At 44.6% G+C, this 26802-nt stretch overlaps 1 protein-coding gene and 1 non-coding gene across 9 annotated transcripts in view; both read left to right on the forward strand.

Annotated features, from left to right (window-relative positions):
- The first annotated feature begins 1388 nt into the window (after window positions 1–1388).
- Window positions 1389–1495, forward strand: LOC139184261 (U6 spliceosomal RNA). Its single transcript, XR_011567855.1, has one exon. It is a non-coding gene; the product is annotated as a U6 spliceosomal RNA (small nuclear RNA).
- Window positions 1496–7991: 6496 nt separating this feature from the next.
- The window catches only part of NSD1 (nuclear receptor binding SET domain protein 1), a 153366-nt gene continuing 134555 nt past the window's right edge, over window positions 7992–26802 (forward strand). For 2 of the 8 annotated variants that reach the window (XM_070793320.1, XM_070793321.1), the window contains exon 1: window positions 10906–10983. Coding sequence is in view for 6 of the 8 variants with exons in the window: in XM_070793315.1 (XP_070649416.1) it covers window positions 10057–10983 (927 nt within the window). In the remaining 2 variants the exon portion in view is untranslated. Of the gene's footprint in view, window positions 8122–8771; window positions 8918–9009; window positions 9196–10039; window positions 10984–26802 lie in introns of those variants that run through there. The other 6 variants (XM_070793318.1, XM_070793317.1, XM_070793319.1 and 3 more) reach the window with 6 other exon arrangements.

The following is a 26802-nucleotide window of genomic DNA, read 5'->3' on the forward strand; positions in this document are numbered from 1 at the left end:
CACCATTGAAGCGACTTAGCAGCAGCAGAGAGTAGATGAGTGGTTGTTAGGGCCTAGGGGAAGGGAGGAAGTAGGGTGTGACAGACTGCTGAAGAGTACAAAGTTTCTCTTTAAGTGATGAAAGTGCTCTGGGATTAGATAGTGGTGATGGCTGCACAACTTTACCAGTGTATTAGAAACCACTGGGGAATTCCCTGGCAGTCCAGTGGGTAGGACTCTGTGCTTCCACTGCAGGGGACCCAGTTTGATTCCTGGTCAGGGAACTAAGATCCCACAAACTTCAAGGTGCAGCCAAAAACAATTTTTAAAAATTAATTTTAAAAAAGAGATCACTGGATTGCACATTTTACTTATTTATTATGTATTATTTTATATATTTTTCTGTTTTTTGGCTGCACCACATGGCTTGCAGGATCTTAGTTGCCTGACCAGGGATTGAACCTATGCCCCCTGCAGTAGAAGACCAGAGGCCTAACCATTGGACCACTAGGGAACTCCTAGATTGTACATTTTAGAAGGGCAGATTTTAAGGTATGTGAATTATATCTCAATAAAAAGAAAATAAATAAGTAGGGGAAAATCAGATAATTTCAGGGAATGGTAATTGCTGTAAGTTACCTCAACAGGAAGATGTAACAGAGTGACCTGGTGTCAATTGGAAGTCCTCAAGTTGAGGGAGGAGCCAGGGAAGCCTGTCTGAAGAGAGACTCTTGAACTCATAGATAGAAAGAGTCCTGGCAGAGGTGGGAATGGAATCTTCCAGACACAGGAACCCAGACCCTGAGGTGGAATAGTTTACACAAGACTGAGTCTCTTCTGCCTTTAGAAAAAGTCTTCCCTCCTAGTCGCTCTCCAACATCCTCCTGTCCTACATGGCCACCTGTTTCCCATGGTTTTGGCCTAAGGTCTTTACCTGAGGGCTGTGAAGATTTTCCAGATTATTTGGAGCATAGTTGTTTTTCCAATCATGGTTTTTGCCTAAGGTTGTCACCTGGGGCATGTGAAGACTTTCCAGATTTTTCCGAGCTTAGTTGGAGTTAAGGGTCCAAATTCTCAGACCTTTAACTTCCATTTGAACTCCTTGATCTGCCTCAGAAAACACCTCTCTTCAGTCCCTTCAGATGGCTTCCTGCTCATGAGAGATGAGCCACATCCCAGCCAGATGAATCTCTGTGGGTCAAGCACTCCAAAGAGAGGGTGCTGGAGAGCCCTCAGAGCTTCCTAAGGACTTACTTCATCCAGTAAACTCAGGGCAGGGCTTTAGCCTTGTCTGTCAGTCCTAGAATTAGAACCCAGCAAGGGCATGGTTGTCATGGGGACGCATACTATAACACGCTGGTTTTAATTGAGAATGGAGTCAAATCTTTTCTGATGGAAAATCAGTGTGAGTGCTTGCTTCAGCAGCACGTATACTAAAATTGGAATGCTACGGAGAAGATTTGCATGGCCTTAGTGGAAGGATGATACGCAAATTCATAGAGCACTCCATATTCTTATATTAAAGTCAGTCTCAGTTGGCTGAGGCATTTGATGATGGGGCCCGGTTTTGCCATTTTAGACACATGAGAGACATTTTCTATAAATTGATAGAGCTGAATCTACAGCCCCAGGGCTTTATGATGTATTTAAAGCACATATATAATATGAGTGAGTGAGTGTTGCTCAGTAGTGTCCGACTCTTTGTGACCCTATCCTACTGGGCTCCTCTGTCCATGGAATTTTTTCCAGGCAAGACCACTGGAGTGGGTTGCCCTTTCCTTCTCCAGGGGATCTTCCTGAACCCGGGATCGAAATTGTGTTTCCTGCAGCTCCTGCATTACAGGAGAATTCTCTATTGGTGAGCCATTAAGTGACTACTGGGTGTAAACTCTGAGCCTTCGACCACTTCCCAGAACAAGACACTGCTTCTTTCTCAGCCTCTGTTTTCATATGTAAAATAGGACAATATCCTCTTTTTGCAGGGAGATGAAGGGTGGGTGGGTGTAAAATGGTGACCCGTAGGCAGGCAGAAGGTACAGCGCTGTCCCGGCCACCAGCTGCAGACCTCCTCCTTCCTCTGACTTCATCCCCCTCCCCCCTTCCCAGAGCACTGCGTTCTTCCACATCCCCCTTTCTCCCCTGGCAATTAGTACCTTCAGAAGTGCTTGTCTGGAAACTAAGGATGCCTCTGAAAAATCAAGTGCTCAGAGGAGAGGTTTGGAATGGAGCGAAGACTGACCTGTTGGGCTGGGGAGCCTGGTGGCATCTGAAGCAGGTATCTCATGGGCAGCCCATGAGACCTCCTACCATGTCCTGCCTACATTGACATATTCAGTCTGCCCAATGACCTCATTTGTGAGGCTCAGGAAAGGGAAAGATTTGCTGGTAAGTGGCCCCACTGCAGTTTGAACCCACATCTGTCTGACTCCAAATACTATAGGCTCTCATACTTTCTGAAAGTCTCATCTGGCACAGAGGCCTGAGTGTTCCCCAAACATCCCTGAATCCTTTGAGGGATGGTTTGACATGACCAGGTGGTTCATGTGAAAGTGGAAGTCACTCAGTTGTGTCCCCCTGGACTGTAGCCCGCCAGGCTCCTCTGTCTATGGGGTTCTCCAGGCAAGAATACTGGAGTGGGTTGCCATACCTGCCTCCAGAGATCTTCCCAACCCAGGGATCAAACCCAGGTCTCCCACGTTGCAAGCCGATTCTTTACCGTCTGAGCCACGAGCCATAATTCTTCTGTCATTTGAAGACACAGACTAGAAAAGAGGTGATCATTAGGAAATGTTTCCCAAGCACTTACTCTGATCCTCATAGTCCTGGGCTTGGTCACTGGCGGTCATAGGGGGCTCACCAACTGGCTTGGACTAGATATGTAAAGCCAATAGTTACTGCAAGGGCTCATACAGGGGGAAAAAATGACTGCCTGCAAGGGAGGAAACAGGGAAGGCTTCCAGGAGGAGAAATCTTCTAAACTGGGCTCTGAAGCAAGTTTGCATGACAGGGGAAAAGGCAGAAGGGTGGGCCTGAGCACAGGATGGATGGGATGTGGCCTGTCCTGGCACAGTGATATACTGGGCAGCCAGGAAATTGAGGAGGGCAGGAGGGCAGAGATTAGAGGCCACTACACTCAGGGCTTTCCAAAGAGAACATTTGAAAAACAGAACACTTGAAGGTGAAAACTTGAATCCTTGGGGCTAGGGCTACAGGGTCAGGTTAGCTGACAGAAACCTGGTATTTTGGGCAGGAAGGAAATTGCTGGAGGGCTGTATGGCTCCAAATGCCAAACCTTCCTCAATCTTAAGTGGAAGCCTGATCCAGTTCTGGAGAAACCACTCGGTGGGACAGAAAGTCTTAGACCCATCACAAGGAGTGGTTGTAGTATTCACCAGCAGTGTTTGGGACTAATCACCACAGGCCTCCAAACCTCCCTACAAAGCCTGGCTATTTCATCAGAAAGCATATGCTGCTCTTGTCCAGCATTGATGAAGAGCTTGAACTGGGAGTTGGGGTGGGAGCTCAGCTCTGAATAAGTCACACTTCCTCACTTCCTCCCTGGAAGATGGAGATAACAAGAGTGCCCATCTCAGGAGTAGATGAGAAGTGTCTTGCAGAGTAGCCAGCACAGAAGAGAAGCCACAACTGTTACTGTAACAAAACAGTCCTAGCATACCATACCCCAAGGCAAAGCCCTCTTGTTTCTAGAGGAGGTATCCATCTCTTCTGGGCACTGCTGGCAGAGTGAGGTTTCAGCTGCACAGATGAGATTCTTAATCTGCTTCTCAACCTTCCGTGGCTTCCTACTGCCTTTCCATTTAGAAGCTGAATTCTTTAGCTTAAAAAAGAAAGTCCTGAATTGTCAGGTCCCTGTGGCTTTCCCCATCTTCGTCTGAGGCCTCTTAACTGCACTCGTCACCCCTACCGCTCCTGCCTTGCACTAGCCTCTGACAACACTGAACTGTGGTCAGTCCCTCCAAAGCCCGGTTTCTGCTGGAATCTCTAATTTATCCCCTCCTTTCTCAGTTATTCCTGTATATCCTTCTGAGTTCCCTGTGAATGTTACTTCCATGGAAGGCCTTCTCTGACTGTCTCTGAGCTCTCCTCAGCTCCCCCAGCACCTCTGGGTTCTCTCTCAGTGTTCAGCTCTCTACCTTATTACTACTTCTCTGCCTTTCCCACAAGACTCTGAGGGGGAACACAATGAGTATCTGCTGAATCAATGCATAGCCTTTTTTTTTTCTTTTCCTAATTACATAGCTTACAACCCTATGGACTATAGCTTGCCAGGCTCCTCTGAGGGGAATTTTCCAGACAAGAATACTGGAGTGTGTTGCCATTTTCTACTTCAGGGGGTCTTCCTGACCCAGGGATCAAACCTGTTTCTCCTGCACTGGCAGGCAGATTCTTTGTACCACGTGGGAAGCTATATCTGCTGAATTCATGAATGAAAGGGGAGGGCAGTTCTAAGAAAAAAGGAGTACACTGGCAGAATGTCTCTACAGGTATCTCTTTCAGCAAGTTACCAGTATCGGTAATTTACAGATGAGGAAACTGAGGCTAAGGTAATCTCACTCTGCCCACCACTCAAATTCCAGAGTCCTTATGTGCAAGGCACTGTACCGGGTCTTCTCACCTACTGTACCTGGAAGGTGTATTTGCCAGGAGCAGAAGACGTGAACTGACAAGACTCTGAGACCTTGCAGAAGGGCTTAATCTTTCAGGCCTCATTTTTGCATAGGGCTAAAGGTTTAAAGGAACTCATGCATGTCAAGTACCCAGCATGGTGTCCAGTATGCTGCATAGACTCAGCAAGTATTTACTGATTCTAATCTCTGTCTTAAGGATGAGAGGCACAGGCCCAGTTCCTTGTGCTGAGACAAGGAGGGCAGGCCACAGCCCTATCCTTTCTTCCCCTACTTCGGGAGCCAGTGTCCTTTGAGAATATAGGGTCCTGTGTGTTCCCTCAACAAAATGCTGGCACCCAACAGGTGCTTAGCCTTCTGAATGGGAGTCACCAAAGGAAGCTGCTGTGGGTGAGACCTCTGTAGCCAAATTCTATTCTGAGAGGCAGAAAGGGACCCTTGAGTCATTCCAGGAAAGTCCAGGAGGTTTTCTCTGGGATTCAGTCTTTTCCCTAAGACCATCATCAGTAAGCTGTTCATCCCCAGCTGCCTGTCCTCCTTTAGCTCCTACGCTATTCTGTGTGGGGCAGTGGGAAAGAATCCACCTTCCAATGCAGGAGACGCACCGGGGACTTGGGTTCGAACTCTGGGTCGAGACGATCCCCTGGAGGAGGAACTGGCAATCCACTCCAGTATTCTTGCCCGGAAAATAACCTATGGACAGAGGAGCCTGGCGGGCTACAGTCCATGGGGTTGCAAAGAGTTGGGCACAACTGAGCACATAGGCACTAGACCTATTCCATGGGGCCTGTGAAGTTGGAGAGAGAGGTTTGTTTAGGTCAGTGATGTCTAGAGATCAGCTCTGGAGGAAGCATTGTGCTTGTCCCTTTTCACACCTTTGCACCTTTATTTAAGTGTTTTTTCCTAAGGCTGGGGGCTTCCTAAGGTAGGGATCTCATCCTTTGTTTCCCCAGCATCCTGCAAAACTGCCTGGAATACAAAAAAATGGTTGCTGAAAGAAGCAGTGAAACATCTCAGCATTTATCAAGTATGTAGTCTGTATAGGCTCCAAACACCTTTGCCTTGCAAGAGCCTCAGAGCCACCCTGTGCATTGGAAACCACAGGTGAGTAAACTGAGGCTTGTGGCTTTTTAACTGAGTGGCTCAAGGCCATTCATTGAGTGGCACCTCACAGGCCCTCAGGATGGTCATGGGAGAATAAAGGGTTGCAAGTAATCTGAATTGGGGCAGTTGATAGGAGGTAACTGTCAGTCGGAAATGACTAGTTCAAAAGATTAGGTGCGAAGGAGTCCCAGGTGGCGCTAGTGGTAAAGAACCCGCCTGCAAAGGCAGGAGACATGAGACGCTGGTTCGATCCTTGGATTGGGAAGATTCTCTGGAGGAGGGCAGCCCACTCCAGTATTCTTGCCTGGAGAATCCCATGGACACAGGAGCCGGGCAGGTTACAATCCATATCGTGACATAAAATCGGACACGACTAAAACAATTTAGCATGCAAGAAGGAAGAAGGAGCCAGTCAGAGCTCCCCCATTGAATTGACTAGAAAGGATTAGCAGGAGTCACTCCTTAGCAGAACAAAGGACGGGTCCTTGTAGGGCGGGACCCTGGAGTGTAGACCCGGCTCTTCTTCAACTCACTGCCAACCTGACTATGCACTTGGGAACAGTCAGGATACCTCATTCTCTTCAACAGGAGGCCACCTGAGGTCACAGTGCTCCCCTCATCACACTGGTTCCAGGGGACACCTTCCTTCCAAGACAGCTTGCTTGCTTTCTTGGCAGGGATGCATCCCAGCACTCAGGTGTGGTAAGGACCTGTTGTCTATCTCCTTGGCTGGTCTGTGGGACTTGGAGGGAAGGAAGCTACGGGCATCCTGAGCTCCAAGTCTACTGGGGCCAGTTTCGGGGTGAAGGCTGAAGGACGGAATTTAGGGAGCAGCAAGCGAAAGCCAATACCGCGGAAGACAACGCCAAAAGTGCCTTTCTCCCAGGTGGGCTCGCCATTAACAGATAGAAGGATGGCGGGTAAACACTCCACTGAGGCAATAATTATGCACATTTACTAAGCCCTAGGAGGAATGGTAGTCACGTGGCTCTCGAGGGCGGCGCCCTCAGCTTTGAGATGGAGTTAACACTAATCACAGAAGGCTTTCTGGAGGAGGCGGAATTTTTTATGGCGGTCGTTTGTGATTTTTCTCTGAACATATAGGATGAACTTAGCACTCTAGGGACCAAATAGGTACCCAGGTGAGCATTTTGTCGGGGATCAAGCCGGGAGGAGGAGGGAGGGTCAGAGTTGGATCGGGTTAGGCGAAGGGCCTGGGGGAGGTCGGCGTCGCGGGGTCGTTATTTGGGTTTCCCCACCTGCCCTCGCGGTGTCTTTGGTGATTGGACGCAGTAGGCCAGTGCTGCGGGGCCCCGGGTACTGGGTGCAGGCCTCGATGTGCCAGACGCCCGAGGGCAGAGCGCCCCAGACCAGGAATTAGGCGAGCAGTCTTGGCGGGGCCAGCCCGGCGGTCCGCCCTCCCAGCCCTGTTCCGCCGGGGTCCCGATGTCCGGCCCGCAGGGGCGAGGCGCGCGCTCCCCGGGGAGCAGGGTTGCGGAGCAGGCGGCCTGCGCGGGGCGGAGGTGGCACGAGAGGGCCATCTGCCTGGGTGCAGAGAACTGCAGCGTCCGCGGTGCGAGGCTCGGCCCCTCCGGGCCCCCAGCTCGCGTCCACTGCCCCGCGCGCACACACCTACTGACGCCCGCCCGCGCCCCCGGCCCGAGTCCCAGTGCCAGGCCTAGACCCGGACTAGGCGCGGGAGGCGGTGCAGGGATTAGTGGACCCCTCCCCCAGCGCTCCCCTAGCCCCGCCCGGGGCTGCGAGGACCCCTGGGCCCGGGGGTGACGAGGGAGCTTCGTCCCGGCGGTGCCCGGGCTCGGGACTCGGCCTCACTGGGCGGGGGCCGCACCGCGGCAGGCCGAGGTGCGGGCGTGCTGTCAGATTGCTGCCCGGCTCGGGTGCGGGGGGTGGGCTCAGCGCGGGGGTCGCCTGGCCTCATCCCCCCACGGAGGCCAAGGCTGGGCGGGCAGTGCCCGGGCGGGTAACCCGACCCGACCCAGCTCCCGGGAGCCGCTCACCCCGCACGGCCGGGCAGGGGGAGGAAGAGGAATGGAGGGAGGGGGAAGGGAAGGGATGGTGGGTGAGGGGCTGTGGGGACTGCAGGGCTGAGTCCCCGGCCTGTCTGCGCTGCTCTAGGGCGGCTGCCTTTGGTGCCTGGGACGAGCCAGCCTCCGGCCTCGCAGGCGTCGGGCCTGCGGCAGAAGGGAGCCCTGGGGCTGCACAGGCTTGGCTCGGGGAGGCAGACCCGAGCTGCTGCCTCCATTTTGTTTCCTGCTCTGCTTGGTCTGTGGTGGTGGTGATGTGGGCTTGGGGTGCGGCCCGGCAGGGGGTTCACCTGCGGCCGCGCCTGCTCGGGGTTTGAGGCCTCGAAGACCCCAGCCCAAGCCCCCAGGTGAGCCCCGCGGTAGGAGGGGGGTTGCCTTGGTCTCGAGCCCGAGCCGAGCGGGCTGAAGGCAGGTGCCCAGTGGATAGGGAACCCGGGCTGTAACCTAAGATGGAGGCCGGGACTGACGCGGGCCCGAGCGGGGCTGGCGGGGCGGTCGGACAGGCCTCAGCCCAGCCAGGTGCCGCCGGGGCTGGGGCTCCAGACCGGTAGGGTTCTGGAAACGTGTGCAGCCCGGGGCCGGCGCAGCTCCCCGAGGTAGGTGAGGGGATCGGAGTGCCACCCACGACGCCCGCAGGCCCCGACACTCCGGGGAGGCGCGCGAGGCCCCTGGGGAGCCCGCCTCAGGCCCCGCCCGGGCAGTCGGGCCGGCCCGTAGGCCCGGGCCGCGAGCGGGCGCGCAGGGGGAGGGGAGGGGGCGGCAGCGGCGGCTCCGCTGATTGGGTGGCGCGCTCGCGAGCCCGACTTCACCCGCCCTGAACCCCGAAGAGTGAGGCAAAGGAGCGCGCGCCTTGGGGGAAGGGGTGCGCGCGCACTCGGGGCCCCAGCCGCACGCGGGCCGGCGCGAGGCGCTCGGTCGCACGCGCCACCGCGGGGGCGCGCGCGGTGGGGGTGTGAGGAGGAGGAGGCGGCGGCGGAATAGGCCGGGGCAGGTCGCGCTTGCTACCTTCTCTCCTGAAGAGAGACGCGGGGGGAGGGGGGTGCGGCGAGCGGCTCCACGCTCTCCCCACCGCTCCGCTCGCGCCCCAGTGTAATGAGGGTCACCCCCTCCCCCCAGCCGGCCCGGGAGGGGGCGCGGGGCACGGTAACTAGTGCGCTGGGGTGGGCGGCGGGCTGGCGCGAGCGGATGGGGGAGGCGGCCGGGCGGGGAAGATGGTGGTGGCCGTGAGGTGAGGGGCGCGGGGGAGGGCCGGGCGCGGCGCAGGGTTGGTGGCCCGCGGCGTTGCAGCCGCAGGCCCCCTCCCCCTACATCACTACCAGCCGGGCTCAGGCCTAGCCGGCCGGGCCTCCGCGAACTTCCTCCCCGCGCGGCCCGTGCCCCGCCGGCCTCCCGCGCGCACCTCGGCCTCCGCCTCCCTTCAGGTAGCCGGCTGGGGGGCACGGGGCTGGCTGCCCTTCTGCAGCAAACTTTGCTTGGTGCTGAATATTGATGAGTGCGATCGGCTCGGCCAGAAGGTGCTACCGGCGCTGCGGGAAGGAACGCGGCCCGGGCAGGCGGCGGCGGCGTCGGCAGCAGCCATGTTTGTCAAGCTGTAGCAGCTGCTGCTGCTGCCCTGACTCGGCTTCACCGACTGCCTCCGTTTCTCCCCCTGCCGCGTTCCGGCCTCTGGGCCTGCAGCTGTGGACCAAGCAGGCCTGCAATCAGAAAGGAGAACTTCGGGGTGCACCCGCTTCGCCGACTTGCTTGCGGCCTGAGCACGGCCACTGCAAAGGCTCGGGCGCCAGTTGGGGCGCAGGGTGCAGCGCTATTGTGACCGCTGCGCCCGAGAGAGCCAGGAAGGATGGGGGGGGGTAACCTTTTTGTGCAGCGTCCCGGAGCCCCCCTCGAACCCTACAGCCCCCTGCTTTTGGGAGATCCGGCCGCTGGACTCCTAGCGGGGGAGGGGAAAGACAATCCTGTTTGAGATTTGGAAATTTCTACTGCCAACGGGATTTTAATTTTAGATCAGCCCAACTGCCCACCAGTCTGCAGGAAAAAGGGACGGGCTGTTTCCATGTGGCAAGATCTACCCGTCTCCGGGAAGATGGAGTTCGCGGAGGCTCACCGAGGCTGTTTTTCCATCGTCAGCTGGGGAACTTTTTCCACCCATGGAAGTGCAGCAGAAAAGCATCGAGGCCACTAGGCCTTGAGAAGTGGCTGCCATTTTGAAGATAAGAGTCAAATGGCCCATTAACTCAGATTAATTGACGTGTTTTTGGATTCCAGGTTGATGCTGGCCCAGGATGGATCAGACCTGTGAACTACCTAGAAGAAATTGTCTGCTGCCCTTTTCCAATCCAGTGAATTTAGATGCCCCTGAAGACAAGGACAGCCCTTTCGGTAATGGTCAATCCAATTTTTCTGAGCCACTTAATGGGTGTACTATGCAGTTATCGACTGCCAGTGGAACATCCCAAAATGCTTATGGACAAGATTCTCCATCTTGTTACATTCCACTGCGGAAACTACAGGATTTGGCCTCCATGATCAATGTAGAGTATTTAAATGGGTCTGCTGATGGATCAGAATCCTTTCAAGACCCTGAAAAAAGTGATTCAAGAGCTCAGTCGCCAGTTGTTTGCACTTCCTTGAATCCTGGTGGTCCAACAGCACTTGCTATGAAACAGGAACCCTCTTGTAATAACTCCCCTGAACTCCAGGTAAAAGTAACAAAGACTGTCAAGAATGGCTTTCTGCACTTTGAGAATTTTACTTGTGTGGACGATGCAGATGTAGATTCTGAAATGGACCCAGAACAGCCAGTCACAGAGGATGAGAGTATAGAGGAGATCTTTGAGGAAACTCAAACCAATGCCACCTGCAATTATGAGCCTAAATCAGAGAATGGTGTAGACGTGGCCATGGGAGATGAACAAGACAGCACACCAGACAGTAGACACGGTGCAGGCAAACCGCCATTCTTGCCATTAGCTCCTCAGACCGAAACGCAGAGAAATAAGCAAAGAAGTGACGTGGACGGCAGCCATGAAAAAGCAGCCCTTCTCCCAGCCCCCCTTTCGCTAGGAGATACAAACGTTACCATAGAAGAGCAATTAAACTCAATAAATTTATCTTTTCAGGATGATCCAGACTCCAGTACCAGTACATTAGGAAACATGCTAGAATTACCTGGAACTTCATCATCATCTACTTCACAGGAATTGCCATTTGTAAGCAGTTTTTGGTACAACTTAAATATATACATTAATGTATATATACAGGCAACTTAAAGGGAAACTATAAAAACCGGTTATAACTAATTGGTTTTTGGTTGTTTACCAGTTCACAGATGAAAGCTTATTGCTAATAATAAGCTCTTTGGGAAAATTTTACTTTGATCTAAAATTTTTTTCTGTCTTATATGAGTTTGATTCTTTTCTGATTTTCCAAGTCAACTCTCCATTGAGGATTGGTTAAGAGTTAAGCTTTTAAGGGCATTTGATTGAGTTCAGAATTAAGTTTCCAAGATAGAGGTATACATTTGTTTAGCTTTTTTTCTAAAAGTGTCCTTGGCTTTGGCTTGCTTGTGTCATGAGTACAGGAATCAGTGAATTACCTGGAGTCCTATTTTTGCATAAGGCATGGCTTATATTTTTCGTTGATGGGATGACTTTCAGGTTGAAGTACATTTTGGGTTCACATTCAGGGTAGCTCAGATGAAAAGGCCTTTTTGGACATCAGTCAAAACTTAAATTAGGCTATTTTTTCTGAAGTACGTGTTGTACAGCATCCTATGGTAACAGCCACTATCAGAGTACACTCTTAAACCTTTTCTGCTTTAAAATTTTGAAGTGTAGTTATGTGTGTGGTATGGGTGTATGTGTATAGAAATGGGAAAAAATGTACTTTGAGTTACTCAGTAGCGCTACCTACTATTGTTAGATTGTGGTAAATGATACTTGCTTTTTAAAAATCAGGTCTTCACCCAGAATTTTTGACTGTCCCTAGTTAGCTAAATGACCAGTTGACTTCACTTACCCTGTTTCATCACTTTAAAAATCTGAACCAGCTTGATTGTTAAAAGATTCCTTTCAATTTTAAGTATTTGATTCTGATTTTGTTTCTGCCCAGACACACTTGTCATGGTCATCTGTTACGTCACCAAAGAGGATCCCATTCCCTTCTCAAGATGCCTCTGAAATACTCTGTTAAGATTTAGATAGGAAAAACTTTTTGGTGTGTGGTGATAGTTTTGAGTGCATTAAACGTTCATTTTACTATATAGCCCTGCTGTTCTTTAAAATTAAGAGTGAGAATGTGGGTGTGTCGCTTTTGTTTCTGTTGATTCATATCTTAAATATGCGTTAGTACTACTCCTTGATTTCTTAGTTTGGCAGTTGCAGATTTAAAAAATTTGTTTCGGTAGTTATCTTGAGTCTGTTTTGTCCTAGATATTTTTTAGGGTGGATAGGCTGTGTTGGCAGCCTATCAGCAGCTCAGACAAATTCTTCTTGTTACATTGAAATGTATTTTACATGTATATAGTTTTGTCCCTACATAAAAACTTAGATCAGAAGGTGGAGATCCATGTTTCTCTAGAAGTGTAAGTGTAAATCTGTGTGGTTCTTATCAAAGAGGTGTCATTATTAGTTCTAAAATACTAGAGCCTTTAGAAAAAACATAATGCATCTAAAATGAGAGTTAACAAACTTGTTGTGTAAGTGTAGAAAAATTTTTTTCATGTAGAAAATAAAATTACTCAAAGACTGTGGACTTGAAGAAACCAGTATCTATTCTTTTTTTTGACTGTCCTGCATGTGGCTTTTTGGATCTTAGTTCCCCTGACCAGAGACTGAACAGTACAGTAGTTCAATCTTAGTTCCAGGCCATGGCAGTGAAAGTCCTAACCACTGAACACCAGCGAATTCGAATCTTTATTCTTTAAGTCTTTCTCACAGATTGTGGATAAATCTGAAGAGCTTCATCCAAAATCTATTGCTTTCATTTTCGCCTTTGATATTTTCTGAGAATTTAAAGTGAAGTCAGTCTCAAAATGCAAATTTAGTTGAACAGTAAGCTTGAGCAAGGTGTAATTAAAAGAAATTCTATGTAGCTACTTGATGTATTCAGACTATTCACAGTGACTGGTTGAAGCAGCAGGTATGGAGAGCACTTTGTATTAGAGCGTGTGCTTAGGGCTAGAAGTTTTAGAAAATCTTTTGCACGTGCTATTGTCTGATACTGTGATAGAATAAGAGTCTCCTGGCAAGAGTAACGAGTACTTATTAGGATTTTAAACTCTCTGTCTGGAACTAGAAATGACAACATGATTCAATGTTGTATTGCCAGTTGTTTTTGTACAACTAGCTATCAGCAGACTGTCTCCTGTCATAAAGGAGCAGCCTCTTCAGTTTACCTTCATACTCTTCAGTTACTTTTTCTGCATACAGTGATGTGAAATGGTTCTCACTATAGTTAATAATCCTGACCTGGTATTTTTGTATTTAATTGGGTTGATACTGTCTAATTTCTGCCAGTGTACATATATAGTATACAGTGCTTTGTATATTGTAGGTGTTTGGAAAAAATCTTCAAGGAAGGTTGGTTCCCAGAGCTCCAAGTTATAACAGGCAATAACTTAGTTTTAAGTGCTTTGGTCTGTATTGTCTCATTGGGTCTTCATAGCTTTGTAGTAAAAAACAAATGTCATGGAAGGTCTAGGTCTACCTTAAAGGTACTTAAGATTATTGGGGATAAGACTGAAAACTATTGAAACCATAGAATTATTTGAGTATTCTTGGTTTTCTTTAGGGACTTTTGAAGGTCCCTGACACTCTTGCCTGGGCCTGAAGTATCTCCTGGTTTTCTTACTAGATTGCAGCAATTCTTTGTTTGATATTCTTCCTCATTTAGATATTTTATGGAGGTAAAATTGAGTTAATTTATGCTGTGGCAGTATTCATGAATTTGGGGAATCGTCAAAGTTCTTAGGATGTAGGCAGCCTCCAGAGTAGTCTAAAGTATATATTAGTGATTCTCTTTATTTGAAGAAGACCACTAAAAATGAACACAATTAAAATTGAAGGACTAAAATTTCATAAGTAAATAGGGAGGAACAGGTTTATTTAGATTTTATATTGAAATGTAAAATTGAGAATTAAAAAAGTCAGTTTTAAACCTTTATCAAAATTTTGATTTTGATGGCAACTATTTTTTTATAATAAGGCAAGAATCAAATAGATTTTTATTTTTGGCTATGATGGGTCTCCATTGCTGCACATTGGCGTTCTGTAGTCAACGGTGAGCATAGGCTGCTCTTCATTGTGGTGCTCAGGCTTCTCGTGGCAATGGCTTCTCTTGTGGAGCATGGGCTCTAGGCGCCCGGGCTTCAGTAGTTGCAGACCTTGGGCTCTAGAGTGCTGGCTCAGTAGTTGTGGCACGGGGGCTTAGTTGCTCAGTGACATGTGGAATCCTCCTGGACGAGGGATCGAACCAGTGTCCCTTGAATTGCAAGTCTTAACCACTGGACTACCAGAGAAGCCCTCAAGTAGGTTTTTAAAAATTTTGTCCAGCAAAATTGTACAATAGGTAGATGGCATACTTTGTTTTACTTCATTTTCTTACCATGATCATAAGGATAAATTTTTATAAAATATTTAAGGACTTAGTCTTTTTTTTTAAAGACTTAGTCTTAACTAAGGTATTCTTTAAAAAAAAAAATCCACTATACACAGTTTCAGTTATATACCAAAGAAGAGAAAATGGTTGAATTTCCATGTACTCCTCACCAAGCTTTAAGAATTACTGATATTTTGCCAATCTTGTTTTATCCTCCCTCCACTATGTCATTTCACTAACTTTTCTTAATCCTTTGATGTTCATCATCTCTCTCTTTGAAGCTCTTGTCCTGTTCTCCTTGTCAGTTGTCACTTGTTTATTGGTTGACCTAGATCACCTTTTTCTTGCCTTTAATTGGAGTAGTTCTTTATTATTTGCATTGACTTTAAGAAACACAGCATCTTTGTGCCAGATTTGTTTGCAGTTTTACCTTGTTATTGATTTACACTGTAATACTAGCTTGTGTTTCATTAGGTAGAGACAGACACTATATTGTACGTGGGATGGATGTTAAATAGAGACTTTTTTGGGAGCCATTTCAAGATAGATATCTTGATGTTGTGACAGTATACCCCTGTACAGTCTTGGAGATGGAGGAAATACAAACCACTCTCTGTACTAAGTTCTGTGCTGTGGATGTTCAGCTGGTTACGGAGATCAATGGAGACATGAATGAAACCTAGAGCAATCAAGGCTCCAGTGAAGAGTGGGACTTCAGTTCATTGACTGGGTTGGGTTTGGTTAGGTTTAGAAAGGTACTTTGGATAAAAAGAATTAAATAAACAGTATTTTCACAGGGTTGGGTAGGATAGTTTAGTTGCTCAGTTATGTCTGACTCTGTGACCCCACGGACTGTAGCCTGCCAGTCTCCTCTGTCCATGGGATTTCTCAGGCAGTAATCCTCGAGTGGATTGCCATTTCCTCTTCCAGGGGATCTTCCTGATCCAGGGATCAAACTCCTGTCTCCTGGATTGTAGGCAGATTCTTGACCAATGAGTCACCAGGGAAGCCCGTTCTTGCGAAATAGGGCCTAGAAATTCGGATTGGCGTTTGATGTTGATGTGATAGAAACTGGGATCCAGTGAGGAATTTTAGCTGAGAAGTGATGATGAAATCTGTGTTTGGGAAATTTTGGCTGGGAGAGAGTAGAGGCAATGTTAGGTTGTGGAGTCTTGCAGTAGTAATTAAAAATTAGAATTGAGCAGAGTCAGTAGTAGAAAGGGGATAAATCTGAGAGATTATTTCAGAGAGAAAATTGGCAGCCCTTTTAGGGTTGCCTGGACTGGAAATAAAGTTGGAGCCTGGATTTGAGGAATGAAAGAGATAAGTACAGACTATGTTCAAGGCTTGTTGTGTTGGTGCCTGAGACAGAAATGGGGTTCACTCTTCCCTTCTCATCATTTCAGCATTTCTCTGCTTCCTCCTTTCCTGTCTCCACACTTCTCAGTTTCTGCTTTTTCTCTGACTCTGTCCCTGCTGGAGGTCCTGGTTCTCGTCATTACTTTCTCCTTTCTGCTAGGATCTTTATTCTCAACCTTCACTGCATCACTTTTTCTGCCTAAAAACAGAATGCCATCTTTCTATTCTAAAGAATCTTCCTCTATCCTCTAACCCCTGTGATTACTTTCCTGTTTCCTGGGGAATTTCTTGAGAGTTGTCTACTTTGTTTACCCCCCCTTAAAGCCCTGTGGATTGGCTTCTCTACTCTGTTGGAACTGTTCTTTTCAGTTACAAATGACACCTCCAGACTTATCCTACTAGATGTGCAGTGTTTTGACCACTGCTCCTTTAAACAGTCCTTTTTGGAGTGCTTGTTCTCTTTTCTTCCTCTTCTCTGTCATTCTCTGCAGTCTTATCTGCTTTTATTAATTCACTTCTCTGCTGTGTGAAAACTCTTGATCTGACTTCTGAGCTTCAGACCAAGAAACAAATTTCCAGCTGAGTTTCTCTTCCACCTGTAGCATACTTGGCTACTTTTGACCATCTCTTTTTGCCAAACATGCTTTTCCTTCTGTCTTTTTAAAAAAATACTTATTTTTACTTATTTGTTTGCCCATGCCAGATCTTAGTCGTAACATGAGGCATGTTTGATCTTCACTGCAGCATTCATGGTCTTTTAATTGCAGCCTGGGGGGGTCTTTTAGTTGCAGCATGCAAACTTGCTGCATGTGGGATCTAGTTCCCTGACCAGGGATCAAACCCAGGCTCCTTGCACTGGAATCAGGGAGACTTAGCCACTGGACTGCTAGGGAAATCCCCTCCTGTCTTAATGATGGCATCATCCTCCAGTTCTTTTCAAGGTTGGAAACCTTGGAATCACTTGTTTATATGATCAAAATGAACTTGAGTGCCTTCTCGATGCCAGGCATTGCTAGTATAAAAGGAAAGATACAGTCTGCTTTTAAGGAACTTTACCATCCAAGGAAGACTGGTGTAAACAATGACAGTACAGAATACCACACGGCCTGGTAGAAGTTACAGAGCAGGACTGTGGGAGTTTGGAAAAAGTCATGCCTGGAGTAATGTGGAAGAATTTCATAGAAGGTTATATATATTTAAGCAGAGACCTGCCAGTAAGTAAGGAGGAATAGCATATGAAAGTGGCAAGAAATTCTTTGAATAGGGATCTGAGAGGAGCAGGGTTGTCAGGAGATAAGTATAAATATAGGCTTTGTAATCCATGTTACAGGGTTGAATTTTTATGCTGTTTCCATTCTATTATGTAACCTTTATTACTGGTCTTCATATTGTTTTTCTTTCCAGTCTTTCTGGAGAGACAGAATTACCTTTGACCTTCAAAAAGAGAAATACTAGGTGAGGTCTCTGATGGGGCTTCCCTGGTAGCTCAGATGGTAAAGAATCTGCCTGCAATATGGGAGACCTGGGTTCGATTCCTGGATTGGGAAGATCTCCTGGAGGAGGGCATGGCAGTCCACTCCAGTATTCTAGACTGGAACCCCATGGACAGAGGAGCCTGGTGAGCTACAGTCCATGGGGTCACAAAGTGTCAGGACTGAGCGACTATAAGCACACAAACAAAACACAGGTCTCTGATGAAAGCTTTACCTTCAATGCCTAACTCTTCTCCCCATTTGCCTAACAAATAAAGCCCAAATTCAGTGTCTTTGATAAGACCTCATCTTGACTTTCCCAAATCTCATCTGCTGAGATATCCTGGCTGGCCTGAGTTCAGCCAAACTGAACTATTAGTGGTGCCTTACTTCACCATCCCCTGGCTTATGCCTTTCTCTTCCTGGTCTAATTTCAGCATTTAGTATCTTAACAGTGTGTAGTGTGATGCTTTCTTTGTAGCAGACACTCAATGTACTTATGAAGTAGAAGAATGAATGGTACTATTACAGAGATACAAGTTGGGAAGGGGAGTAAATTTTAGGTAGGAAGGTGATCAGATCAATGTACCAAATTTCAAAACTTCAGAGATTTTTTTCTGACTTCATTCCCTCATGCCTTCAGTTTCTAAGGGCTTTGAATTTGTGCTCCTTATATCTCAAGGTTTCATTTTCGTATTCTTATGTATAAGCTCTTAAGGATATTAAGTCATAATAGTTTCGTAGCACAGATGCTACTAGTAGAAGTCCCTCATCTCTTTGAGCCCATTCCTCATTTCTAAATGGGGCATATACTGTGCAGCCTTGCACATTTGAGAGGATGCAGCAAAATAATTTATCTGAAGCAGCTAGCACAGTGCTGTTTTTGAAGTAGGTGCTCAGTAAGTGATGCATGTTATTCTATGCCAAAAGCCAAATGCACATTTGAAAGAATTGTGAATTTTGAGAAACATATCTTTACAGTTTTGCTTTTTTCTGTTTATCCAAACTCTTCTTGCTTAATTGGTAAGATAAGGGCATTGGACTATTTGACAGTTTCAGTTTTTGTTTAATATCAGGAGAATTGGATCCATTTTTTGATTGGTAATCAGGAGAATTTAATTTGGGCCATAAATTCAGTATCTTTCCACACTCCAGCTGTGAAGTGGTATAACTTATTACATTGTTGCTCTTTGCTGGGTGTTCTTTGTCCTGGATATAAATGTTTCATTTCCACCCCCTGGTTTGTAGGAGAGCCCACCTCTTTTCTGGTGGTGGACTTGATTTTCATTGAATGATCATTTCTGAAACTTTAAAATGATCTCAAATGAAGAAATTGCTAGGAATCTTTTTAGTTAGAAAAGTAACATAAATTCATAGTAAAAGTGAAAGATAGAATGTTAATAAAAAAGGATCTTTATTTCTGTCATCTTCACATGCTCCCTCTTTTTTTCTTTTTTTGGGTCAAACTGCCACTTGTGGGATCTTATTTCCCTAACCAGTCCTAACCCTTGAACTGCCAGGGAATTCCCAATGCTCCCTCATTTTCACTCTTAATATTTTATTAGAATTTTCTTTGTGTTTGTAGACCTTTTTTTTTTTAATCTTTTGGACACACAAGTGGCCTCATATACATATTATTGATACTTTGTTTAATATATTAAGGACATGCATTCAAATGAACATGTAGGTAGATTTTTTTTTTAATTTATTGAAATTAGTATAAGTGCACATGCAGTTAGTTGTAAGAAATAGTACAGAGATCTCATGTGTGTTTTGCTTGATTTTGCAGTGGCATGTTTTGTGAAAGCATCTAATACCACAACCAGATTATTGACATTGGTATAATCCACCAAACCTACTCAGATGACCCAGTTTTTGTTTTTCGTATTATTTTTTAAAGAAAATTCTTTATTTCTATAAGGACATATTCCAGATGTCCCTGGTTTTACTTCTGTTTGTTTGTGTGTACTCTGTTCTTTGCATTTTTGTCACCTGTATGGATTTGTATACTCAGTACCACAGTTAAGATGTTTAACAGTTTCAGTGCCACAAGGGTCTCTCCTGTGGCCCTTTTGTATCACATCCGTCTTCTTCCTGGCAATTCCTCCTCCATCTTTGGCCAACTACTAACCTGTCCTTTGTTTCTAAAATTTTGTCATTTAAAAAGTGCCTGTAAATGGAGTCATGCAGTATATATATATGTATTGGGTGTTTTCACTTAAAATTACCTGGAGAGTCATCCAAGTTACTGAGTATATCGATACTTTATTTCTTTTTGTTACTAAGTAGAAGGCAATGGCACCCCACTCCAGTACTCTTGCCTGGAAAATCCCATGGACGGAGGAGCCTGGTAGGCTGCAGTCCATGGGGTCTCGAAGAATCCGACGCGACTGAGCGACTTCCCTTTCACTTTTCCCTTTCATGCATTGGAGAAGGAAATGGCAACCCACTCCAGTGTTCTTGCCTGGAGAATCCCAGGGACAGTGGAGCCTGGTGGGCTGCCGTCTATGGGGTCTCACAGAGTCGGACACGACTGAAGCGACTTAGCAGCAGCAGCATTCTATTACACACACACACACCAGTTTGTTTAACCGTTCACCTGTTGAAGGACATCTGGGTTTATTCTAGCTTTTGGCTATTAGAAGTAAAAGTGCTGTGACCATTCATATATAGCTTTTGTGTGAACATAAGTTTTCATTTTTCTGGGAATAATACCCAAGAGTACAATTGCTGAATCATATGTTACTGGCATGTTTGCTTTTATAAGAAACTGCCAAGCTGATTTCTAGAGTGACCAGTAGTGTATTAGTGATCCACTTTCTGTTCATCCTCACCATCATTGTGTTGTCACTATTTTTGTTTTAACCATTTTGATAGTTATGTAATAATATCTCATTATGGTTTTAATTTGCATTTCCCTGATAGCTAATGGTGTTGAGCATCTTTTTGTGTGCTTATTTGCCATTTGTATATCCTCTTTGGTGAAATATACTCATGTTTTTTGTCCATTTTCTAATTAATTTGTTTGATTTTAATTGTTGAGTTTTGAGAGTTCTTTATATATTCTAGATGATCTGCATTCTTTATTATGCCTGTATACAAATCCTAATTTTTAACTATTACGTCTTTTAGATGACTTATTAAAGAAACTATATAATCATACAAACTTGTGGTTTCCCCTTAACAAATTGGAACAGATTTTAGTGTTTGTTACTGTTATTAGGTAAAATTACTTTATTAAGTCCTCTAAAATTCTTTTCACATGTCTAGTGAACTTACAGGAAATACCATAATACTGTGTTTAAGATTGCTGGGAGGATAAAATCCATTTTGGATGATGAACAATTATATTTACACATTAAATTAAAAATAATTATTGGTTATATGATATCCCCTCATATACCAAGAAGAATCTGAAGGTAATCTTTCTCTGTAAATTATGAGGGTATATTCCCCTTGTCATTTCTATAATTTCTCGTGACGCAGTAGTTGGAGCTGTTGGGGATCCCTGATGACGTCGGCAGTGTGCATGGTGCAAGTTCTGTCTATACCCAGTAAAAATAATAGACATTAGTGCCATGCTAATTGTTACTGAAATTTTATGTCTAAAGGCATCTCTTTAATGTTGCAGATGGTTCAGTTGACAGTGTATTGACTCTATTTTTCTTATTAACATATGAAGAAAAAGCACTTCTGCCATTCCATAATCTATAAAGAATTGCAGAGCAGTAGTTGAGAGGTAACAAAGTGCTACATTTGAAATGCTTTTTTAATGTAGTAGAGCTTTGGGGCAGAAGTTTTACAGTGTCGGTAATTATACCACTGTAATTAGTTACTTGGTGGAGTAGATACTGGAGTTTTAAGTAAAGCCTTGATAGGTACCTTAATAATTTCATAGTAATGCCTGTGCAGTTGTTCCTAAGGATAAACTGGTGATGGTGGAATTATCAGGGCAATGGGTTAATTTTCTTTGTGTCTCAGATGTGCCTACTTCTGTATGGTTTTCCAAAAGGATTGTATGATTTTACACAGTTCTCAATAGTGTATGAGTCTGATGTTTTCCTCCCTTTGATAACAAAACAACTTTGATAACATTTTTTTAAGTTTTTTACATAATTAAATAGATGCATACTGCTACTGAAAGATTGATTTAATTAATACAATTTTATTGTTGAAAGTGATTTGTTTATGTTTGTATTTCTTCTGTGGCCTTTGCTGTCTGTATCCTTCGCTGACTTATCTAGATTGTAGTGTTTTGTAGCTATTATCCTTTTATTTTATGGACATGACTATTTCCTCTCAATCTGTTTTTCATTTTAGTTAATAATTTTGTATAGTTGTAGAGCTGAAGTTTCATTTTTCATACAGCCAAATTGGTGTTTTGGAGTAATTTCTTCTACCGATTAGAAGCTTACTGAAGCAACTTAGCAGCAGCAGCAGCAGTGCTTCTATATATTCGATAAACAAACTTTACATGCTTGTAAAAATTTGAAGAAATCCTGTCTGCTACAGTCTTACTGATTTAATAGAGATTTTATTTTAATATCCAGCACTATACAGATAATTTTTATTGTGTCTTTAGTATTCTTTTTGGAAACAAATTCTTTTAGCTAATTCCCTTTGTATTAGGGAAGCAAATTACCCTCAAATTACCCACAAATTGAGTAGTCTAAAACAATAAACATTTCTGTCATACGAAGTTAGGAATAAGGGTGTGGCTTAGCTGGATGGTTCTGCCTTTCTGTCTTGAGATTACAAGCACGATGTCCTTCACTGCTGCAGTCATTGGAAGGCTATTGCAGGATCCTTGTCCAGGATGACACACTCATATGGCTGTTGGGGAAAAAAAATAACATATGGCTGTTGACAGTAGGAGACCTCAGTTCCTTACCTTGTGGGCTTCTCCATAGGGCTGCTCACAGTGAGTAGCAGGCTTTCCCCAGAGTGAGTGGTTCAAAAGAGGAGAAGCCTAACAAGGAGATCCAAAGAGATATACAGTGTGGGAGGGGAGTACTTTGAGATGTGGATCACTGGGGGCCACTAGGGCAACTAGTTACCAGCCCACCCAGGAAGAAATAAACAGTTTTAATTAAAGGAGAAAGCATAAGTATACATAGTAGTGATACTTAAAACTTTTAAGCTGAGCTAATGGACCTTGGATTTTTGAATTAGGTGTATGATTGAAAAATATAGAAAGATAAGTAATGAAGTACCCTAAAGTACTCTTCTACCTTGCCTGCTTAATTAACACTTTCAGTTAATATGGGCCTTCCTACCTTTTTGTATGACAAAGGTAGCAGATTATGCACACTTACTCTTTCTTTTTCACTTAATTTGTTGTCTAAATCTTTACATTTTTGAGCAATATTTTCTCATTCATTTATATACTTAGATAGTATTTTATTGTATGAATGTATGAACATTTTCATTCCACATATTCTTTTGCTGAAAGGGAACAACTGTGCACATAAGTCATTATGAATGTATGCAAATAAATCTGTAGGATAAATCTCCAGGACCGAATTCTGGATCAAAGTTAAATGTTTTTTTGATTTTGATTTGAAAATCAAAATTTTGATTTTGAAATATTTTGATTTTGAAAATATTGCCAAATTGCCCACTAAAAGAGTATATGTACTTATACTCTCAGCCAGCAGTATATGTATTTGCCTGTTTCAATGGGTATTCTTTATTTCATTTGTCATAGTATAAAATTTAGCATCCTAGCTTTTTTTTTTTTTGCCACACTGTGTGGCTTGCAGGATCTCAGTTTCCCAACCAGGAATCGAACCTGGGGCCACCTCAGTGAAAGCCTAGAATCTTAACCATTAGACTACCAGGGAACTCCCCATCCTAACCATTTTGAAATGTACAGTTTGATAGCATTAAGTGTATTTACATTTTGTACAGCCATTCTCCAGCACTCTTACGATCTTAGAAAACTCTCCCGTTAAACAGCTGTGCACTTTCCCTTCCTGCCAGCTCCTGTCGACTACCATTCTGCTTTCTGTTTCTGAATTTGACTGCTCTCGAAACCTCTTGTAAATGGAATTATACAGTGTTTATCTTTTTGTGATTACCTTATTTTGCTTAGTGTAATGTCCTCAAGAGTTTACCCATGTTGTAGGCTGTTAGAGTTTTCTTTCTTTTTAAAGATATTCTGTAGTATACCACGTTTTCTTTATCTATTTATCAGTTGATGGCCACCTTTTGGCTATTGTGAATAATGCTGATATGAACATAGGTGTACAGATATGTCTTCTAGATTCAGTGGTGTTCCCTTTTTTTTTTTTGGTCACACCATGCAGCTTGTGGTCAGCTTAGTCCCCTGACCAGGAATTGAACCCACGCATTGAGCAATGAAAGCACATAGTCTTAACCAGTGGACTGCCAGGGAATTCCTTATGGGGGTTTTTTAAAGCTTTTTTTTTTTTTTTAATTTGGCTCCACTGAGTCTTAGTTGTGGCACTTGGGATCTAGTTCCCTGACCAAGGTTTAAGCCCTGGCCCCCTTCATTGGGAGCACAGAGTAGAGTCGTAGCCACTGGACAACCAGCAAAGTCCTCCTGTGGGGATTCTTACGATACTTCTTATACCCAAGGGAGAAGAAGGAATAATAAATGTTTATTTGATACCTAAATGACTTGTAATTTGGATAGTCTTTTTTTTCCCCCCTTTTTCTCCCTCCCTCCCTCTCTTCCTTTTCTAAGGTATTTTTTGTTGTTTAAAGCATGGACCTGTAAAAATCAAACATCCTTTATGTTATGTATAATTTTTTTCAACATTTCAATTCTGAGTATATGTCTTACAAATTAAAAAAGCATAGTAACTGCGTTTTAAAAAATTAAGATAAAATTAACATATTGTAAAATTCACCTTTTTAAAGGATACAACTCAGTGTGGCTGTAGTGTATTTACAGAGTTGAGCAACCAAAACCACTGTCTAATTCCAGAACATTTTATCACCCAAAATGAAACCCATAGCCAGCAGTCACTCTTCATTTTCCCCTCTCCTAGTCCCTGTCAACCACTGATTTACTTTGTCTCTATGACAAAGTATTTTATCTGTTCTGGATATAAATTTCATGTAAGTGGAATTATACAACCTTTGGCCTTTTGTGTCTTTCATTTAGCATGTTTTCAGATTTATCCATATTGTAGTCTTACTATAACTACTTAATTCTATTTTATTGCCAAATAATATTGCATTATATTGATAATCGTATTATGTTTACCCATTCATCATTTGATGGACATTTTGTTTGTTTTCACTTTTTTTGGCTGTTAGGCATAATGCTGGGCTTCCCAGGTGGCACTAGTGATAAAGAACCCTCCTGCCAGTGCAGGTATTTGTAAGAGACACAGGTTCGATCCCTGGGTCAGGAAGATCCCCTAGAGGAAGGCACAGCAACCCACTCATGTTCTTGCTTGGAGAATTCCATGGACAGAGGAGCCTGGCAGGCTGCAGTCCATAGGGTCCCAGAGTCAGACACAACTGAAGCAACTTAGCATGCATGCAGGCACGATGCTGTTAGAAACACTTGTGTATAGGTTTTTTTAATGGATATATGTTTTCAGTTCTGTTGGGTATCTTCCTATGAGTGGTGTCGCTGGGTCACATGGTGACTGTTTAATATTTTGAGGAAATGACAGACTGCACCATTTTATCATCCTTTTAATGATGTATGAGAGTTGTAATTTCTTCATATCCTTGCCAACACTTGCTTTCTTTTTTTAAATTTTAGCCACCCTGGTGAGTGTTAACGAGTTATCTCGTTGTGATTTTGATTTACATTTCTCTGATGACTGATGTTGAGACTCCTTTTATGTGCTTTTTGGCCATTTGTATAGCTACTTTGGAGAGTCTGTGTTGTAAATTCTTTGTGTATTTTTTAAAAATAGGGATTTTTTTTAAATTGTTGAGTTATAGTTCCTTGTATATTATGGATTAAGTTTCTTATCAGATAGGATTTGCAAATATTTTCTCCCATTCTATGGCTTTTTTCATTTTTTTTTGATGGTATCCTTGAAGCACAAAGGTCTTTATTTTCTTAATTTGGCCATGCTGAGTAGCCAACCATGGATTAAATCAGGGCCCTTGGCAGTGAAAGCATGGAATCCTAACTTCTGGACTGCCAGGGAAATCCCAAAGGTTTTTAATCTTTTTTTTTTTGGCTGTGCTAGGTCTTAGTTGTGGCACTCGGGATCTTTAATCTTTGTTACAGCATGTGGGATCTTGAGTTGTGGCATGTGAACTGTTAGTTGCTGCATGCAGGATCTAGTTCCTTGACTGGGGATCAAACCCAGGACCCCTGCAGTGGGAGACCATTGGACCAACAGGGAAGTCCGTGCCACAGACACACACATATATATAAATATATAATTAAGTAACTTATTTATTTGGCTGTGTCTAGTCTTAGTTGCTGTACAGATCTTAGTTGCTGATGAATCTTTGTTCTATCATGCAGAATCTTTCACTGGAGTGTTTGGACTGCAGAGCACACAGGCTCAGTAGTTGTGGTGCGTAGTTAGTTCCCCGAGCAGGGATCGAACCCGTCTCCCCTGCTTTGGCAGTTGGATTCTGTACCCCTGGAACACCAGGGAAGCCCTCCCGGCTGCCTCCTCCTGCCCTCCGTCTTTTTTTTGTTTTTTGTACTGGCTGCTTTGAGTCTTCACTGCAGCAAGCGGGTAACTTAAGAGTTGTGGTGCTTGGACTTCTCTTATTGTGGAGCACGGGCGCTAGAGCTTGCACGCTCAGTAGCTGTATTGCACAGGCTTCTTGAGTTCCGTTTAGTTGCCCTGTAGCATGTGGGATCTTAGTATCTTAGTTTCCTGAAAAGGGATCAAACCCTTGCCCCTTACATTGGAAGGCAGATTCTTAACTACTGGACCACCAGGGAAGTCCTTCCCTTCTTTCTTTAGTACAGTATATTACATTAATTGATTCTTTTGTATGTTGAAGCAGCCTTGTGTTCCTAGGATAAATTTCACTTGTTCGTGATATTAATATTTTTTATTTGTTGCTATATTTGGATTGTTAGAGTTTTTGCATCTTTATGCATAAGGGATGCTAGTCTGTAGTTCTCTTGTAATGTCTTTCTGATTTTGGTATCAGGGTTCAGTTCAGTTCAGTCGCTCAGTCGTGTCCGACTCTTTGCGACCCCATGAATCACAGCACGCCAGGCCTCCCTGTCTATCACCAACTCCTGGAGTTCACCCAGACTCAACGTCCATCAAGTCAGTGATGCCATCCAGCCATCTCATCCTCCGTCGTCCCCTTTTCCTCCTGCCTCCAATCCCTCCCAGCATCAGAGTCTTTTCCATTGAGTCAACTCTTCGCATGAGGTGGTCAAAGTACTGGAGTTTCAGCTTTAGCATCATTCCTTCCAAAGAAATCCCAGGACTGATCTCTTTTAGGATGGACTGGTTGGATCTCCTTGCAGTCCAAGGGGACTCTCAAGAGTCTTCTCCAACACCACAGTTCAAAAGCATCAATTCTTTGGCGCTCAGCCTTCTTCACAGTCCAACTCTCACATCCATACATGACCACAGGAAAAACCATAACCTTGACTAGACGGACCTTTGTTGGCAAAGTAATGTC

The sequence above is a fragment of the Bos indicus genome, chromosome 7 (assembly GCF_029378745.1).
Source record: "Bos indicus isolate NIAB-ARS_2022 breed Sahiwal x Tharparkar chromosome 7, NIAB-ARS_B.indTharparkar_mat_pri_1.0, whole genome shotgun sequence".
NCBI lineage: Eukaryota > Metazoa > Chordata > Mammalia > Artiodactyla > Bovidae > Bos > Bos indicus.